At 42.2% G+C, this 18,625-nt stretch overlaps 1 protein-coding gene across 14 annotated transcripts in view; it reads left to right on the top strand.

Annotated features, from left to right (window-relative positions):
* DZANK1 (double zinc ribbon and ankyrin repeat domains 1) overlaps window positions 1–18,625 on the top strand; it is a 74,643-nt gene that overhangs the window by 38,417 nt on the left and 17,601 nt on the right. For all 14 annotated transcript variants that reach the window (XR_010935091.1, XM_067707341.1, XM_067707339.1 and 11 more), the window contains 3 exons: window positions 1,486–1,578; window positions 8,434–8,598; window positions 9,925–10,132. Coding sequence is in view for 13 of the 14 variants with exons in the window: in XM_067707341.1 (XP_067563442.1) it covers window positions 1,486–1,578; window positions 8,434–8,598; window positions 9,925–10,132 (466 nt within the window). In the remaining variant the exon portion in view is untranslated. The remainder of the gene's footprint in view (window positions 1–1,485; window positions 1,579–8,433; window positions 8,599–9,924; window positions 10,133–18,625) is intronic.

The raw sequence follows: 18,625 nt of genomic DNA, 5'->3' as shown, positions 1-18,625 counted from the left end.
TTTGAGGAGCAGTGAGTTGGCCTCTGCCCTTGAGGCGTTCTCTGGGCTGGGAACTGTGGTTTCCCGAGCTGGCTCTGGCTCCTAGGAAGACCTTGGGTTCTTTTACGTAAGTGGGACTTGAGGATGACTTGGAAAGGACAGGGGAATTCTGCAGAATAGTCCAGTGACTAAACAGATGTTAGTTACCAACCTCCCATGGCCGAACTCTGGCTAGGCTGTGTTAACCATCTTTTCTTTTTCTCTTGTTGTTTTCTGTATTGCAGCTTATCCCCAGGTTCCTGACTCAGAAGGTTGAACTTATGACCCATTTTCTAAGATGGTCTTTTTACTTTTCCATTTCTAAGTGAGAAACTACAGAGCAAATCTAAATTCATTTAATATAAAGCCCCGTGGGTAGACCCCAGGCCAAGAACTAGGTTACTTGTAAACGTATACTCTTTTGCTGGTCTTGGGCCTTCCTGTTTATTGTTGAAGCCAGGAGACGGAGCCCACCAAGTAGCACAGTTTCCACAATGAAAAAAATGATAACTCAGAAGCAGTGCAACATAGTCACTTTGCCTTCCTAAGGCCAAATGAGTACTCTCTTTCAGTTTTTTCATTTTGGGGTTTGTTTCTTTCAAAACTATGTTCATTTGTCTGACACTTTATGTTGTAATAATTCCTAAATCCAATTTCAGGGTCTGGGTGTTAGTATAGGGCCTCTAGCTGGCTGATCGGCTGGAAAGACTGCTTAATGATTTCCTTGCACAGCTGTTTGCTCAAAGGAACACCTATTTCTTTCTTTTTTTTTTTTTTTTGCGGTACGCGGGCCTCTCACTGTTGTGGCCTCTCCCGTTGCGGAGCACAGGCTCCGGACGTGCAAGCTCAGCGGCCATGGCTCACGGGCCCAGCCACTCCGCGGCATGTGGGATCCTCCCGGACCGGGGCACGAACCCATGTCCCCTGCATTGGCAGGCGGACTCTCAACCACTGCGCCACCAGGGAAGCCCTCTTTCTTTTTTTTTTGAACAGTACTTTGATTTCTTGGACTTAAAGAATTTACATACTAAATACTGAATAAGAAAGAAATAGAAAGCGTGATTAAATAAATATGAAACTTCTCAATTCTGGCTTTCATGGCTTTCAGAGTATCATGCCTTGAAATAAAACCTTAAACTTGAATCAACCTACAGATGCCACTTCAAATCAGCACAGCTACATATGGTTTCCCTTTTTGCATGGTGTGTGTGTGTGTGTTCAAACTTGTGTTCCATGTAAGTTATTTTGAAAGATAAGTTTTAGATCATGAAATCATCAGAATATCTGACTGCTAGTCATCATGGTGGTAGATAATGTACCTCTTATATTATTCCACCTTATTAACACCCTTTAGTCCTAGTATGCTATACTATGCAGATGAATTGGCAGGAAAAATGAATACATTTATCTGTGAAGAAATGAGAGAGCCTCCGTGGAAACATGTATTTCTCATTCTCTGTTTTCAAGGAGAAAGCGATCTGCCGCACCTGCGGCACAGGGAACCCTGCTCACCTGAGATACTGTGTCACCTGTGAGGGGCCCCTGTCTTCATCACAAGAGGTAGGTTGATTGCATGTGCCAGTCCTGTATTTTAATGGCTGATAAATGTTCAGTGTTAGTGATAAGAAATATAGTCTGCAGAGGGGAGAGGAAGTTTGTAGGGGAGGAGAGGGGAGAGACCAAAAGAAGCTGCTCACGGTAAAGTGAAAGCAACATTTCTACGTTCACCAGTACAAAACTGTTTTCAAAGTCTTCAGGGTGATTCAATCAAGTTGGCAATTTCTTACAATTTCGTTTAGTGACTGCATGGAAGGCTGGTGGCAGCCAGTGGGGTAGGGGCCGTTCACATTTCACTCACGGGCAGGCACGTCTGTGTGGACTGTGCCTGCTGTGTTTTTTTGTTTTTGTTTTGTTTTGTTTTTTTAAGAAAAAATTTAAGCTTTATCTTGGTAAAACATTCCAGATTCCCTCAGATCACAGCATATCCATAAGCAAAATGTACACATACTGATTTTATACCGCATGTCAAGTCCCAAATTCCCGATCCTAGGAAAGCAAGTTGCAAAATACAAGTGCTGGTAACAACTATAGGTAGTATTTTAAACAAAAATCAGTGAGTTTTCAGCACTCAAGTGAAATGAGGCTTTAACCAAAAAGAGACTCAATTCCACAGTGTGCCTGCTGTGTTTTGAAATTGAGAGCATGGTGGGCACCCATCACTGGGTTTCCTGCCAGCCTAACTTGAGTGTTTAAAATGAAGGAATTTAAATATAGTGAATAGGTTCCGTGTAGCTGATCTGTTTTATGTTTATAAAATGAAGTTTAAAATTACTTCCTGGTGGCTCTTGCCCTGGCCTAACAATCCCATGAAGAAGTCGGCGTTTACTAGCCAATTTAGAAGAAAAATACTTGCTTCCTTGGGGGCGTTGTATAATATTTCTCTCTGTTTGGGGGCTTCTCATCTCGGAGCAATTACTTGGGAAGCTGGACAAGCATGTGATGGTCAGTGTAGTCAGCACGTTAGTGTCAGCAGGCAGGGGGTTGCGATCCCGGGGCCGCCAACACAAAGTACCGCAAACCGAGTGGCTGGAAACAGCAGAATTTCATTTTCTTACAGTTTTGGGCACCTGAAGTCCAGAATCAAGATGCTGCCAGAGCCCTGTTGTCCATGACGCTCTAGGGAAGGAACTCTCTCCAGCTCCCTGTGGAGTGCATCACCCCAGTCACCTGGCCACCTTCTCCCTGTATGACTTACACCCTCTTCCCTCTGGGTGTGTATCTCTCTGTCTCCCTTTTTTATAAGGACACCAGTTATACTGGATGAGGGCCCCCCTAATGACCTCATTTTATAATAACTTGATTACCTCTGTAAAGATCCTATTTCCAAATAAGGTCATATTTTTTTAAGAAAAAATTTAACCCTAGGTGCTGGGGTTAGGACTCCTCTTTGGAGGAGATACAATTTACCTTTAAAAAAATCTTTGTTTTTCATATACTTGTAACTTCTTTTCTCTGCTTTTATTTAAATTTTTCTTTTTAATTGTTGATTTACAACAATTCACCCCTTAACAGGAAGGTTGGCCAAGATATCTTTTTTTTTTTTTAATTGGCCACACCACGTGGCTTGTGGGATCTTAGTTCCCGACAAGGGATCGGACCCGTGCACCCCTGCTGTGGAAGCACAGAGTATTAACCACTAGATGGCCAGGGAATTCCCCAAGGTATCTGTTAATGCTTTGTCTAATTACTGACAGTCTAAGACTAGCTGATTTAAAGGAACTCTTTTTGTTCCAAGTTTTATAGAGGTATTATTTATAAGCAATAAAACTCACCTATTTTAATTTTACAGGTTAATGACTGTTGGTAGTTATATACAGTCATTTAAACCACCACCACCGTAAAGATACAGAACAATCCCGTTACCGTAAAAAGTTCCCTCATGTTCTTTGGCAGCTGAGCCCCTCCCATAATCACCAGCCCCAGAAAATACTCATCCCTTTGGACACTGTGGCATTGCCTTTTAAGGAAGTATGTAGCTCTTGTGTGCGCGTGTTTGATTTCCTTCATTTACCATAGTGTTTTGAGGTTCATTCATGTATGTATTAATTTTTTAAAACTTTTGATAATTGAGTACTATTCCACCTTATGGATATAATATAACGAATTCATCCATTCACCAGTTAACAGGCACTTGGGTTGTTTCCAGTTTCAGGTTATTATGAATAATGCTGCTGTGAACATTCCACATGCAAGTCTGTGTGTGGACGTAGTTTTCATTTCTCTTGGGTCAATACATAGGACTGGGATTGCTGGTTCCATCTAAGTTCCTCTTTAATTTTATAAGATGTTGCTGTACTTTTTTCCCAAAGTGTCTATACTGTTTTACATTCCTACCAGTGAGATATGGAGGTTCCAGTTTCTCTGCATTGTCACCAACACTTGGTATTATCAGGCGTTTTTTCCATGACTTCCCCTCTTTACCATTTTAATGTCTGTAGGATCTGTAGTGCGACCGCCTCTTTCGTTCCAGATGTTTGTAATTTGTGTTCTCAGTTTCCTCTCTCTCTCTCATCCTTTCTCCCGCCTTTTCTCTCTTTTTCTCAGTCTCTCTCTCCAGCTAGAGACTTATAATTTTTTAAAATTTTATTTATTTATTTATTTTTAGCTGTGTTGGGTCTTTGTTGCATGTGGGCTTTCTCTAGTTGCGGCGAGGGGGGCTACTCTTCGTTGCAGTGCGTGGGCTTCTCGTTGTGGTGGCTTCTCTTGCTGTGGAGCACGGGTTCTAGGTGCACAGGCTTCAGTAGTTGTGGCACACGGGCTCAGTAGTTGTGGCTTGCGAGCTCTAGAGCACAGGTTCAGTAGTTGTGGCGCATGGGCATGTGGCTCCTTGGCATGTGGGATCTTCCCAGACCAGAGCTCGAACCCGTGTCCCCTGCATTGGCAGGTGGATTCTTAACCACTGCACCACCAGGAAAGTCCCATAGAGACTTAAAACTTTTATTGATCTTTTCAGAGAACTAGCTTCTGGTTCATTGACTTTCTCTATTTTTTGGTTTCGTTTTTTGGAATTTTGCTCTTTATTGTTTCCTTTATTCTCTTTGTTTTAGATTTTATTTAATATTCTCTTTCTGATTTCTTAAGGTGAGAATTCAAATCTTTGATTTAAAATTTTTCTTCTTTTTAAAAAGAGACTACCAATTTAGCTCTAAGAACTTCTTTAGCAATATTCCACAAATTTATGTAAGTTGTATTTTTATTATAATTCAGTTTAGTTTTATTAAAATTTTATTAAACTATATTTTCTAACATCCCTTGTGATTTCTCCTTTGGCCTATGATTTATTTAGAGGTTGGTTGTTTAATTTCCAAATATATGGGGTTTCCCTTATCTTATTGTTACTCATTTATAATTTTATTCCATTATAGTCAGAGAACATACCCTCTATGATTTGAGTTATTTTCAGTCAATGAAAATTGTTTTATGGCCCAGTATATAATCTAACCTGGAAAACATACCAGCTGCACTCAAAAGTGTGTTCCGTCATTGTGGGTATTCTATAAATATCACTGAAGTCAAAGTGTAATGTTGCACAGATCTTATATGTCTTTGCTGATCATATTCTAATTGTTCTGATAAATGCTGAGAAAACCTCCAACAATGATTCTGGAATTGTTTACTTCTATCTTTAATTCTGTCACTTTTTGCATCATGTATTTTGTTAAGCACATAAACATTTTTTATTGTTATGTCTTCCTGGTGAATCTAACCTTTATCATTATGAAATTTCCCTCTCTATCTCTTGTAATACATTTTTTCCCCTAAACTTGTTTCAGCCTATATTGATACAGAACCACTCCAGCCTTCCTTTTTATTGTTTACATGGAATATTTTAATCTTTGTATTTACTTTCAGCCTATATAGTTGGACCTTGTCTCTGGCTTCCATATAGTTGTTTTTCCTTTTCATTTTTAAATTTTTGTAATTTTGTTTTTCCTTTTTTAAAAAATAATCCATTGTGATAATTTCTGCCTTTTAAGTGGAATGTTTTGTCCATCAAAGGTTAATATAATTATTGATATGTTTGGTTTTTGATCTACCATTTTATTATTGATTATTGATTTTTAGTTTTCCCATCTGTTTTGTTTCCTTTGTTCCTACTTTCTTGCCTTTTGGGGGTTTTTGAATACTTTTTAGAATTATATTTTAATTTTCTTGTTGACTTTTTTTTTTTTGCGGTACGTGGGCCTCTCACTGTTGTGGCCTCTCCCGTTGTGGAGCACAGGCTCCGGACGCACAGGCTCAGCGGCCATGGCTCACGGGCCCAGCCGCTCCGCAGCATGTGGGATCTTCCCGGACCGGGGCGCGAACCCGTGTCCCCTGCATCGGCAGGCGGACTCTCAACCACTGCGCCACCAGGGAAGCCCTCTTGTTGACTTTTTAGCTGTATTTCTTGGCATTATTTTTTAGTAGTTGCCCTAGTGATTAAAATATACATTTTTAACTTTTTAGTCTAATTAGTTACTATTGTACCACATCAGGTTAAATACAGAAATCTTGCAACTATATAGGTTCATATCCTTTCCCCCATCCTTTATGTTACAGTTATACATATTACACCTTTATACATCATAAGCCCTTCAAGAATGTTGTGGTTTATGTTTTAAACAATTGTATGTATCTCTTAAAGAAATTAAGAGAAGAAAGAATATATATATATACACATATACGTATGAATGTATATATGTATAACTGAATCACTGTGCATTTCAATGAAAGGTCTGAAGGCTTTGTATTTAGAAACCCAGATTAGCAAGTTTTGTATCAAAACCCTGCTTTAAGAGCAGGATAAATTGAAATTTAAGTCTGAAGGAAAAGTTTCCAAAGGGTTTCTCCTTTGATTTTATCCCAAAGAGTCTTCCTTTAATTGCACATAAATGGGGCGAGGATAAGTATATACTAAAGGGGTCTTCTTTCTCAGAATCTGTGGGTGTTGGGAGCTGGGGTAGCCTCTTTCTGGAAGGATGTCTGTTTTAGGACAACAGAGCAATCCCTGAAGTAAAACAGGATACACTGGGCGCATAGTTTTCTTTGAGGAAAAATTATCCTTAGTAAACACTTTCTATAATGTGTGCACACATTCCGTTATCAATGGAGTCAGTTATTCATTGATCGATTGATTCATTCAGTAACTACTTGAGTGGCTCCCAGGTGCCAGGTCCCAGGTCCTGTGCTTGTGGGGAAAAGTGTGAAATGAGAGTCCTTTCCCTCCAGGAAATCAGGTCTAGTGGGAAGGAAGCTGACACAGGGAGCCTGACCCTGTGCTGAGCACTCCTGCGGACTGCGCTGCACTTAACCAGGTGAAATCCCGCCGCAGGAGCGCCCCGTGAGGGAGCCACTGTGTTGAAGGGGCTGCATGGAGTCGTGGATGAAAGCCCGGCTATAGCGTAGAGTCGGCTGACCTGGGTTCAGATCGCGGGGCTCACCCCCTCGGTGCCTCGCTTTCCCTCATCTGTAAACAGAGGCGACCAGGGCGCCCGCGTGCCACCTCTGCCGTGGGGTTTAGCAGCGGGAGCAAAGATTCTAGTCCAGGTCCGCCTGCCAGAGTCTCAGAAAGTCTCATGAGACAATCCCAACTCCCTCCCCCAAAGAAAATAATTCTTCTCCTGTGTCAGGAGTGGCAAGTAAGTTGACATTGCCAGATGGAAACCAGAGTCCGAAGGAGAGAGGATGAGCCTCGGCCGTGACCTCTCAGGCCGCCCCCTCTCCTCAGGCTTTTTCTCTAGTAACATCCTCACAGCGAGGGCGGTGGGCACGCTGCCTTTGGCGTCCCAGGTAACGGGGGCTTCAAGATATGTGAGGCACCAGTTTCCTCGACTTTCCATGAAGCAGCGCATGTTCTTTGTTCTAATTTATTCACTGGTGAAGCTCATCATAGTTTTACTCTTTGGGGCAGAAGTACCACCGTATTTCCGGGGTTTGCACTGGCCTGCGGCTTCCTTCTCTTCCGGATCGGGAGGGGGATTGGGGTATTGACCTGCCTGTACGGCCCTGTGTCCACCCGTCCACGTGAGAGCAGGGGAAGCTTGATATGGAGCCGCCATGGGGGTTTTAACACAGCTTCTCTGTGCCTCAGGGGCCCCCGGAGCCAGGCTCCTCCCTTCCACAGCCTTGGTGAAATCGCTTCTTGGGATTTGGGTCCTAGCACCTATTTCCCTAAGAATCTGCAGACAGAGATCATTAGTTCTCTCAGATTGAGAAGGTGTCTCATTGCTGTTTTCATCTGCATTTTTTGAGGTTAAACCTTTTCATTCATCTATTGACCCCTGGTGTTTTCTTCTTTTATGAATTGTCTACTTACCTTTTTAATGAAACACTCAGAATTATTTATGGGAGTAAGGGTCACATGTAAATAATGCAAGAGGTTTTGTGTGAAGGGTTAGTCTCCATTCCCATCCTAGTCCCACGGCTCCTACCCCCAGAAGTAATCACTGTAACCCACTTTCTGAGGTCTTCTTTCAGCCATTCGATGCATTAATAAGTAACTGGTAGTTTAATATGAACACAGACCCAGTTCTTTGCTCCTAGCAGTGTATCTCGTTAGTAACCTCCTTATTTTTTCTGCTGTCTATATGTCCCGTGGTGCGTTTAGACCATCCCCTGGTGCTGGACGTTTAGGGCTGGCTGTTTCCAGTTATTTCCTCTAAAACCACAATCCTGCAGGGAATGGTCTTGAAAATACTTCTTTGTGAATTTGTCCATCTGTAGGATAAATTCTAGAAGGTAGAATTACAGGGTCAGATGGTATGGGCATGTGTTCTTTGGACGGCTGCAGATTGTATGGTATGGGCGTAATTTGTATGGGAAAATTGTGTCTCTGATATTCATGAAAATATAAAAGTATTTTCTATCCTCTAGCCTGGCGTTGCAACTTGCTACTCCGTTTGTTGTAAATGTGGAGCCAGCAATCACCCATCTGCACGATTCTGTGGCTCCTGTGGTATTTACGTGAAGTCCTTGGCAAGACCTAGTGTGGAGAACAGCTTGGCTCCAGCTGCTGGAGAACCTGGCCCTTTTGCTGAGGTGAGGCCTCCATGGTAGTAAGAACTGGACCCAGGAAGGGGTTGTGACTCTGAATTTGTGTTCTCGACCCTGTGAGCCAACCCAGGGGAAGAGAGCCGGAACACTTAGACCTTTCTCGTGGACTTTCAACTGGGTGTGTAAATACCTTCAACCACGTTATGTTTTAAACACTCGAGTGATTTCTTCAGAATTCAAAGATGTAAATATGCATTTATCTGTAGTAAATCGAGATCTAACTGCGTGTGCAAGGTAATAGATGTAATGTCATTAGGGAGCTTTAAAATACATGGGATAGAATGTACTCTCGTCTCGTGAATTTCTTATGTAGCACACCAAGAACTTTCCCCCTGCTCTTTTATATTTTAGAAAACTTATATTGGGTTCGTACAATTGCTTTCGCCACTTATAACAACTGGGCATATTTGAGGAAAATCTCACAAGGTTATTTTCAGGACTTAATCTGTAACCAGCTTTGTGTTAGACTTTTATGAATTTGTCTAAGCTACAGAAAGACTTTTCGGGTTTCTTCTCTTCTTTAGATTCTTCAAATCTCTTCATTAGAAGAATTTGAAGCTTGATGATTGTTAGAGAGAATGCATGTGCACTCAGCAACTTTGCATTCATTTTTAGGGAGTTCACGGTTCCTTAACCCAAATGAAAACACTTGCAGATCCCGGGACTGCCAATAACCGAGGTGGCACCTTTGTGCAAATGAGACATGGTGTTTTTCTTCTCAAGACAATTGACTGCCATCTGTTGGAAATTGACTGTAATTTACTAATTTTGTTAGACATTTTATTTTGCCATAAAAATTGTCCTAATAAATATGCAAACATACAACGTCCACTAGGTGAATATTACCCCTTTAGATGCATTGCTTTTGTGCAGTGTGCAACGTACATATCCTTGCACGGTGGTCCTCTCAGGTCCCCAGGCCCAGATGCAGGAGAGTGTCTCAGAGAAAATGTAGGTGCCCAGTAGTTGAGTGTGGATGGGTAGTAAAGTCTATGCTCCTCTGGATTGTAGAGCTGAGAGGATAGATTTCCAGGCCTCAGGCGGCAGGACAGGGAGCATCAGTTGATTTGCCGAATTTGAGACAGTCAGTGGACAAGGGGTGGGGCTGGCTTCAGGGCTCAGGCTGGGAGTTGCTGCGAAAAACAAGCAAAGAAGGTGAGACAAGGCCTGAAAACCCCTTTTAGTTCAAAGTACAGTGTTTTGGAGATACTTTTACTCCTGATTAGAATTGTTTTCTGTGATAAAATGGAGAATTAATTAATTTATATTATAGGTTTTTTTTTTTTAATGTTTTCTGCCTTGCTCATACAGCCTCCATCTGCCTGGCAGCCCCTAAATGTTCCTTTGCCCAAGCCTGATGCTGGGCCTAAGAAGGATGTGGGCACACAGACCACTGGCCTGTTCTACCCGTCTGGGACCCTCCTGGCAAAAAAAGAACTGGAAATGGCTTCTCAGAAGCAGAGGCAGGAGAAAATGAGTGACCATAAACCTCTCCTCACAGCCGTCAGCCCAGGGAGAGGTGAGACACACTCTCCTCTCAGAAGGGAACCCACTCTTTCCCTGAAAGAAAATTACGTCTTTTATCTTCCTTTCGATTCATTTTTATGTACAAGAAGTGCCTTTATTTTTCTTTCTTCAAGTAATTTTGCTTTGTATGAATAATAGCACTTCCTTAAACTTTTAGCATGTTTTGACTCTTAGCCCCGTTGTTGCGTTGGTAAATGAAGTCGCACATAAGAATGTGTACTACTGGGCTTCCCTGGTGGCGCAGTGGTTGAGAGTCCGCCTGCCGATGCAGGGGACGCGGGTTCGTGCCCCGGTCTGGGAGGATCCCACATGCCGCGGAGTGGCTGGGCCCGTGAGCCATGGCCACTGAGCCTGCGCGTCTGGAGCCTGTGCTCCGCAACGGGAGAGGCCACAGCAGTGAGAGGCCCGCATACCGCAAAAAAAAAAAAAAAAAAAAAAAATGTGTGCTACTAACACAGAAATGTGCTTAGTCTGCGTCGTTACTGCTGACTGCCATAATCTCTTTTTCTATTGTGGCAAATTCACATGACACAAAATTCACCATTTTACCATTTTAAAGGGTACAGTTCAGTGGCATTTAGTACATGAGCAGTACAGCCATCACCACTGCATTTCTAGAACCTTTTCATCCCCCCGGAAGTAAACCCTGTACATCCCCTTCCCAAAGGTGTAACGATCACTCATCTACTTTCTGTCTTCATGGATTTGCTTATTCTGGACATATAAGTGGAAGCATATAATATGGTCTTTTGTGACCGGCTTCTTTCACTTAGTATGATGTTTTCAAGTTTTGTCCGTGTAACACGTTTTCAGTACTTCATTCTATTTTTTTAATAATAGCTCAGTGATATTCTATTGTGTGGATATATGACATTTGTTTGTATGTTCACCAGTAATAGACATTTGAGTTGTGTCCAGCTTTGTGTGTGTGTGTGTGTGTGTGTGTGTGTGTGTGTGTGTGAACAGGTTTGACTGTTAAGAATAACGGTGCTCTGAACATTCATGTAGAAATTTTTCTGTGGCATATGTTTTCATGTCTCTTGGGTATGTACATAGGAGTGCAGTTGCTGGGTCAAATGGTAACATGTTTAACTTTCTGAGGAACTTCTGGACTCTTTTCCAACGTGGCTGCACTATTTTACATTCTGACTGGCTGTGTATGAGGGTACCGATTTTTCCACATCTTTATCAGCACTTGTTATTATTTGACATTTTCATTACAAGCATCCTAGTGGGTGTGGAGCAGTGTCTCACTACGGTTTTGTTTTTTTTTTTTGCGGTACGCGGGCCTCTCACTGTTGTGGCCTCTCCCGTTGTGGAGCACAGGCTCCGGACGCGCAGGCTCAGCGGCCATGGCTCACGGGCCCAGCCGCTCCGTGGCATGTGGGATCTTCCCGGACCGGGGCACGAACCCGTGTCCCCTGCATCGGCAGGCGGACTCTCAACCACTGCGCCACCAGGGAAGCCCTCGTTATGGTTTTGATCAGCGTTTCCCTGATGACTAATGATGTTGAGCATCATTTCGTCTGAGTTACCTGATTTATTAGCATCCAGTTGTCCATAGTATCCCTTTATAATCCTTTTTATTTCAATAAGGTTGGTGGTAATATCCCCTGTTTAATTTCTGATTCTAGCAATTTGAGTCACTTCTCTTTTTCTTGGTGAGTCTAGATAAAGATTTGCCGATTTTGCTGATCTCTTTTCAAGAACCAACTTTGGGTTTTGTTGATTTTTTGTATTGCTTTTCTGTTCTGTCTTTCGTTAATTTCCACTCTAATCTTCATTATTTCCTTATTTCTTCTTGCTTTAGGTGGAGTTTGCTCTTTTTCTAGTTTCTCAAGGTCAAAGGTTCAGGTCTTTTTTTTTTTTTAGGTGAAATTATTTATTTATTTATTTTGTGGGGTTCAGGTCTTGATTTGAGGCCTTTCTTCTTTTTTAAAGTAGGCATTTACAACAATAAATTTCCCTGGGAGTGCTGCTTTCACTGCATCCCATAAGTTTTGGTGTTGTACCTTCATTTTCTTTCAACAATGAATTTTCTAGTTTCCCCTGTGGTTTCTTCTTTGACCCACTGGTTGTTTAAGAATTATTTAATTTCCAAATATTTGTGAGTTCCCCAAATTTCTGTCTGTTATTGATTTCTAGTTTCATTCTATTGTGATCAGAAACATACTTTGTATGATTTTAACCCTTTTAAATTTATTGAGACTTGACATGGCCTAACATATGATCTATCCTGGAGAATGTTCCATGTGCCCTTGAGAAGAATATATATTCTCTTGGGGGTGGAATAGTCTGTAGATGTCCATTAGGTCCTGCTAGTTTAGAGTGCTGTTCAAGTGTTCTATTTCTTGCTGACCTTCTGCCTAGTTGTTCTATCCATTTTGAAAATAGGGTATTAAAGTGTCCAACCGTTGTTGCTGAGTTGTCTATTTCTCCCATCATTTCCCTCAGTTTTTGCTTCATGTATTTTGGTTATCTGTTATTAGGTACATACTTACAATTGTTTATAATTGTCATACCTTCATGATACCCTTTTTCATTATAAAACGTCCCTATTTTTATCTAGTAACATTTTATTTGGCTTTAAAATCTATTTTGTCTGGTATTAGTATAGCCAGTCCAGCTTTCTTGTGGTTGCTGTTTGCATGATATATATATTTCCGTATTTTTTACTTTTAATCTGTTTGTATCTTTGAATCTAAAGTGTCTAAAATCTCTGTTTTTTGATTGGGCTGTTAAATTCATTCACATTTAATGTTATTGATAAAGTTGGATTTGTATCTTCCATTTTACTCATTCTTTTCTAAATGTTTGTATCTTTTTGTTCCTGTATTCCTCCTTTACTGCTTGCTTTTGTGTTGCATATTTTCTAATGTAAGATTTGAATGTTTAATGGGTTTTTTCCCCTATATATTGGGTTGACCAAAAAGTTCGTTCAGGTTTTTCCATACCAGCTTATTCCCTTATCTGTTGCTCTAGGGCTTACATTATACATCTTTTTTTTTAAATTTTTATTTATTTTATTTTTGGCTGCGTTGGGTCTTTGTTGCTGCATGGGCTTTCTCTAGTTGTGGCAAGCAGGGTCTACTCTTCATTGTGGTGTGTGGGCTTCTCATCGCGGTGGCTTCTCTTGTTGCAGAGCACAGGCTCTAGGTGCGTGGGCTTCAGTAGTTGTGGCATGCAGCCTCAGTAGTTGTGGCTCACGGGCTCTAGAGTCCAGGCTCAGTAGTTGTGGCACACAGGCTTAGTTGCTCCTCGGTCTGTGGGATCTTCCCAGACCAGGGCTTGAACCTGTGTCCCCTGCATTAGCAGGCAGATTCTTAACCACTGCACCACCAGGGAAGCCCCTTACCTTACACATCTTATCAGAATATGTTTCAGATTTATAGTAATTTAATTCCAGTGTGACACAGAAATGCTACTCCTATATAGCTCTGTTCTTTCTTCCTGGTTTTATAGGTATATATAACAACAATGCCTACATATATATATATTACATCTATATATGTTGCAAACCCAACAAAACACTGTTATATTTATTACTTTATATAACCTTATGTCTTTTAAAAATGCTGAAAGAAGAAAGAACTACAGTTGACCCTTGAACAACATGGCTTTGAACTGTGTGGGTCTGTTTATATGTGGATTTTTTGTTTTCACTGTATGCTTACTTCAGTAAGCATATACATATGCTTATATATACATGATCCACAGTTGGTTGAGTGCACGGATGTGGGACCATGGATACGGAGGGCCAACTCTAAAGTTATATACAGATTTTCAACTGCATGGGGGGTTGGTGCCCATAACCCCTGTGTTGTTCAAGGGTCAACTTTATTATATATTTATGGCTTTTGTCATATTAGCCTCCTTTCTTCCCATTTCTAGTTGTCTTTGTTTACTCCTGTGGATTTGAGTTACCATCTGGAGCCATTTCCTTAGCCCAATCAAGCTTTGCTCCTGTCCACCTCTTTTGTGCTCTTATTGGCCAAGATATTCCATTTCTATATGTTATAGGACAAATACTACACCTATATACATATTATTTTATGCAATATATTATTATATTTTTTAGGAGAGGAAAAGAAATAGGCATTTATAATGTCTTTTATAGTTACATGGTTCTTTATCAGTGCTCTTTGTTTTTTTGTGTGTATGGATTCACATTACTGTCTGGAGTCATTTGCTTTGAGCCTGAAGGGCTTTCTTTAGTGTTTCTTATAGGGTGGTCTGATAGCAATGACTTCCCTCAGTTTTTTAGTATCTGGTGACGTCTTCATTTTGCCTTCATTTTTGAAAGATAACTTCTGGGAATAGGATTCTTGGTTGACAGGTTTTTTTTTTTTCTTTTGAGCGCTTTGAATATGATATCCCACTGTCTTCTGGCCTCCATGATTTCTGGTGAGAAATCTGCTGTTAATCTCTTGCAGATCCCTTGTATGTGATGAGTCATTTCTCTCCCGCTGCTCTCAAGATTCTCTGTTTTTGTCTCTTAAAAGTGTGTCTTTTGGTGTGGACCCTACTTGGAATTTGTTGAGCTGCTTGGATGTGTAAATTCATGCCTTTCATCAAATTTGGGAAGTTTGGGGCCATTGTTTCTTCAAATATTTTTTCTGCATTTTGCTCTGTCCCCTCTTCTGGGATTCTCATTATGCATATGTTGGTATGCTTGATAGTTTCCTGCAGGTTTCTTAGGCTCTGTTCATTTTTCTTCATTCTTTTTTTCTCTCTGTTTTTTGCATTGCATAATATCTGTTGATCTGTTTCTGAATTTGCTAATTCTTTCTTTTGTCAGTTCAAATTAACTTCTGAGTCTCTCTAGTGAATTTTTAATTTCAATCATTATGCTTTTCTGCTACACAATATTTATTTGGTTCTCTTTATATATAATTTCTGTGTATTTATTGATATTCTGTATTTCATGAGGCACGTTCTTTTATTTCTTCATGCATCATTTCTTTTAGTTCTTTGGATATATTTACAATGGCTGCTTTGAAATCTTTGTTAAATCTCCAACATGTGACCTCTCTCACAGTTTCTGTTGCCTGTTTTTTTTCCTGTGTGTGAATCACAGTTTCTTGTTTCTTTGCATTCTTTTTTTGCCTCTTAAATTTTGTCTTTATTTTTGGAACCTGGACATTTAAAGTAACATATTTAGCAACTCTGGGTACTGACCTCACCTCCAGGCTTGTTACTGTTATTTGCTTGTCTGTTTAGTGACCAGCTGGACCAGGTTCCTGAGCTCTGTCTCATCCCCACAGTGGGACACCTCTGAAGTTGCTCCTTGGAGAGTGAGGCCTTGGCCATGCACCCTGTCACCCTAGGATGACCGCAATTTTGGCAAGGCTCTCTTTGACCATCTCTTTCCCTGACCATAACCAGCCTTTAAGTTCCACTTATTGCTGGCTGATTGCTTTATTACTTTCCACCATACTCTGGGGGTGTAAATTGCTCTACAGGCTGATCCAATTACTTTTTTTTTTTTGGATGTGGGCAAATCTCACTTTAATTGCAAATGGCTTCACTTACAGCACATTCAATAATGAACAAACAGGAGAGCTGTGACTTTTGAACATACGGATATATAAAAGTCCCTTGAAATTCAGGTAGTCAAGATAAGGGCATTTCGCAAGGAAAGCACCCCCGCCACCTCCCATTTTTCTGAAGTCTGTTTTACACTCATTTTAAAAGATGACGAGGCATACTCAGAAATTCAAAGTAGTAGGATGTGCCTTGCAGGAAGAGAAGAAAACCTTTTTTTCAGATTGTTGGGTAAATACATATCAGCAATTCCACTTGACAAAAGCTGATGGATGTCCTCCCTGAGTCAGGCTAGGCTCTGAGTGGGGATGGGAAACTGTGAGAAAGGGAGAACCTGATACAACACAGTACCAATTGGTTCCCCTCTAACACACCGTGCCGTGACCCCAGACGTGGGTGTACAAGAGCAGCCATCGGGGTGGTGACTGACTGTCCTCACTGCCGGCAATTGACAAAGGGTCTCTAACCCGTGGACAAAATCCTTGACCAGCAAACTCAAATTGTCACTGAATTTAAATCATAAAGGATCTAAGGAAATTTATGTTTTATTTATGTGTATATATGGACTCCTTACACGATTAACATTCCTTTTCTCCTAAGGGTTTGTTCTATAAACTGGAGTGGCCTAAGAAAAGCATTGTATAATTTTGATTTTATTTAACGCTTTCAAAAGAGAAAGGAGGGAATGGAGAGAAAAGTGTCACAAATTCTTCAACTCTGGGGCTCAGCACGTACAACAGACTCCTTGGACAAAAGGTTCATCTGTATTGTTGGGTAGTTTCAATGCTGAGGAAAGACTAGGGGAGCCCACCCCAACCCCACAGAAAGAATTCTACAGTTACTCTATCACGGTGCTCTAGCTAAAGCATAGGTTTCAAACTACAGAGAGTTTCAACTTAACATCTAAAATTTGAAATTGTAGCCTTTCAGCAACAAATAGGCACAGAGAGCTCATCTCAGAAGTAAAATTAAAGAACTACTGCTCTGATGTATGAAAGTCAAGACATCGCTCCCAGCTATGCCACACTTCCAGGCTTAGGCAGACACATAAGGTGGTGGCGGCTTCTTGGCGGCGCCATTCACGGTGGCATCATCGTACGGGGGTAACAGCACCGTAGTGTCTTTGCTGGTAACATAAACCAGGACAGCGGAGGAGTTCCTGCCATTGATGTATCGGTAGCAGTTCCAAACACAGCTAATCAAGTAACCCTTAAAAGTCAAGATGATGCTGATAACCAGAAGTAGCCTTGCACAGATCAGGATCATGAGAAGAGAAATTGCTATAGCAATGCACATGTTGGCATCATCCATGACCTCCAAGTCACCTCCGCGTTCAGAACTTGAAAAGCGATACTGATCTGGATCAGCCAGGGCGGGCGCTCAATAGAATCAGCAGGGCCACGGCATTGATGATCAGGTACCAGACGCCGAGCAGGATGGTGCCGGTGTGGACATGGCAGCACAGGCAGCAGCTGTTGGAGTTGAACCACGTCTAGGGCGCCACCATCTTCATCGCTCGGGCCGCCGGCGCAGTGGCGCGAGCGCGCGCCCAAGTTTGCAGGAGCTTCGGCCGCGTGGGTCTGGGCCCGCTGCACGGCTGCTGTCGGCTCCCTAATCCAATTAAATTTGAGATTCTCTATAGGGATAGTTTTTGAGATCAGTGTTTGAGATATTTTTTGGACTTCAGGAGAGCTCTTCTTAGCTGTTTACTTCTGTGGTTCTCTTTGGTAAACTGGCCAGCCCATGGTTTAACTGCTATCTCTAGGCTTCTTTTACTTGCTTTTTACCACATCATTCATTGTTATCCTTAGGCCTGAACTTCCTCACACTCTTGCCAAAGGAGTGGGTTCCTGTGGAGATTCGGAGCTCTCTGTCTTATCTTCCCTTGTGCAAAATATCTGAGCCAATGCTCTGGATCAGGGGGTGGGGACAATGGTGTGTTTCCCTTCAGCGGCTGGGCACTCAGTGAAGGAGGTGCAGCTGTCACCTCTGGTCTTCTTGACTTGCCTCTTCTGCTATGAGACCTCTGCTTTACAAATAAGCCAGTACAAGGATGACCTGGACCGCAGTATTCTCAGTGTACCAGACCCAAAGGGGAGCATCCATCCCATAAATGGTGGCTGGACAGAGGAGGGGGGCCCCCACTCCTGACTGCACTTGCCCAGAATTTGGTCTCTGCAGCAGGTAATTGGGGGCGGGATGAGAAACACTGAAATCCTGCTTCTTCTGGGAAGATTCCGTGGCTCTCCAGCTGGGAGCTGGGAGCTGGGAGGAGAGGGAGCTGTGTGTTTATGGTTGAACCATGTGGAGTGAAGTTTTCATTGTGCTCAGCTGAGAGAGGGGAGGAGGGGGTGGGTCATGGTTCAAACACCACAGACTCTTGCTGTTCTGAGTTTTAGCACAGTTTCTTCTTCAGATGTTTCTGTATTTGCTCTATGTCCCTAGAACCATTTCCAGACCCTTTTTTTTTATTTTTATTTTTTGCTGTACACGGGCCTCTCACTGTTGTGGTCTCTCCCGTTGCGGAGCACAGGCTCCGGACGCGCAGGCCCAGCGGCCATGGCTCATGGGCCCAGCTGCTCCGCGGCATGTGGGATCTTCCCGGACCGGGGCACAAACCCACGTCCCCTGCATTGGCAGGCGGACCCTCAACCACTGGGCCACCAGGGAAGCCCCAGACACTTTAAATGTTTGTTTATTTTATGGTTCCACGGGGATGAGGTCCCCTGAGTTCCCTGGGCTGCAGAGCTGGGAGTCAGTCATTCCCAGCTCTTCTCTTGCCTCATGGATTTCCCAACTGGGAGTCAGGACCCAGTCTACTGTCTTCCAGGCATGAGTGTCCTGGTCGATCGTCTGCAGAGATGACCAGAATGACCTCTCCCACCCCTGTATGCTGTTTCCCTTCCTTTGGAATCTAGACTGGCCTTGCGAGTTGCTTTGA

Source organism: Pseudorca crassidens, chromosome 15 (assembly GCF_039906515.1).
Source record: "Pseudorca crassidens isolate mPseCra1 chromosome 15, mPseCra1.hap1, whole genome shotgun sequence".
In the NCBI taxonomy this organism is placed as follows: Eukaryota; Metazoa; Chordata; class Mammalia; order Artiodactyla; family Delphinidae; genus Pseudorca; species Pseudorca crassidens.
The sequence above is the reverse complement of the archived record's forward strand: the minus strand, read 5'-3'. Positions and strand labels throughout refer to the sequence as shown.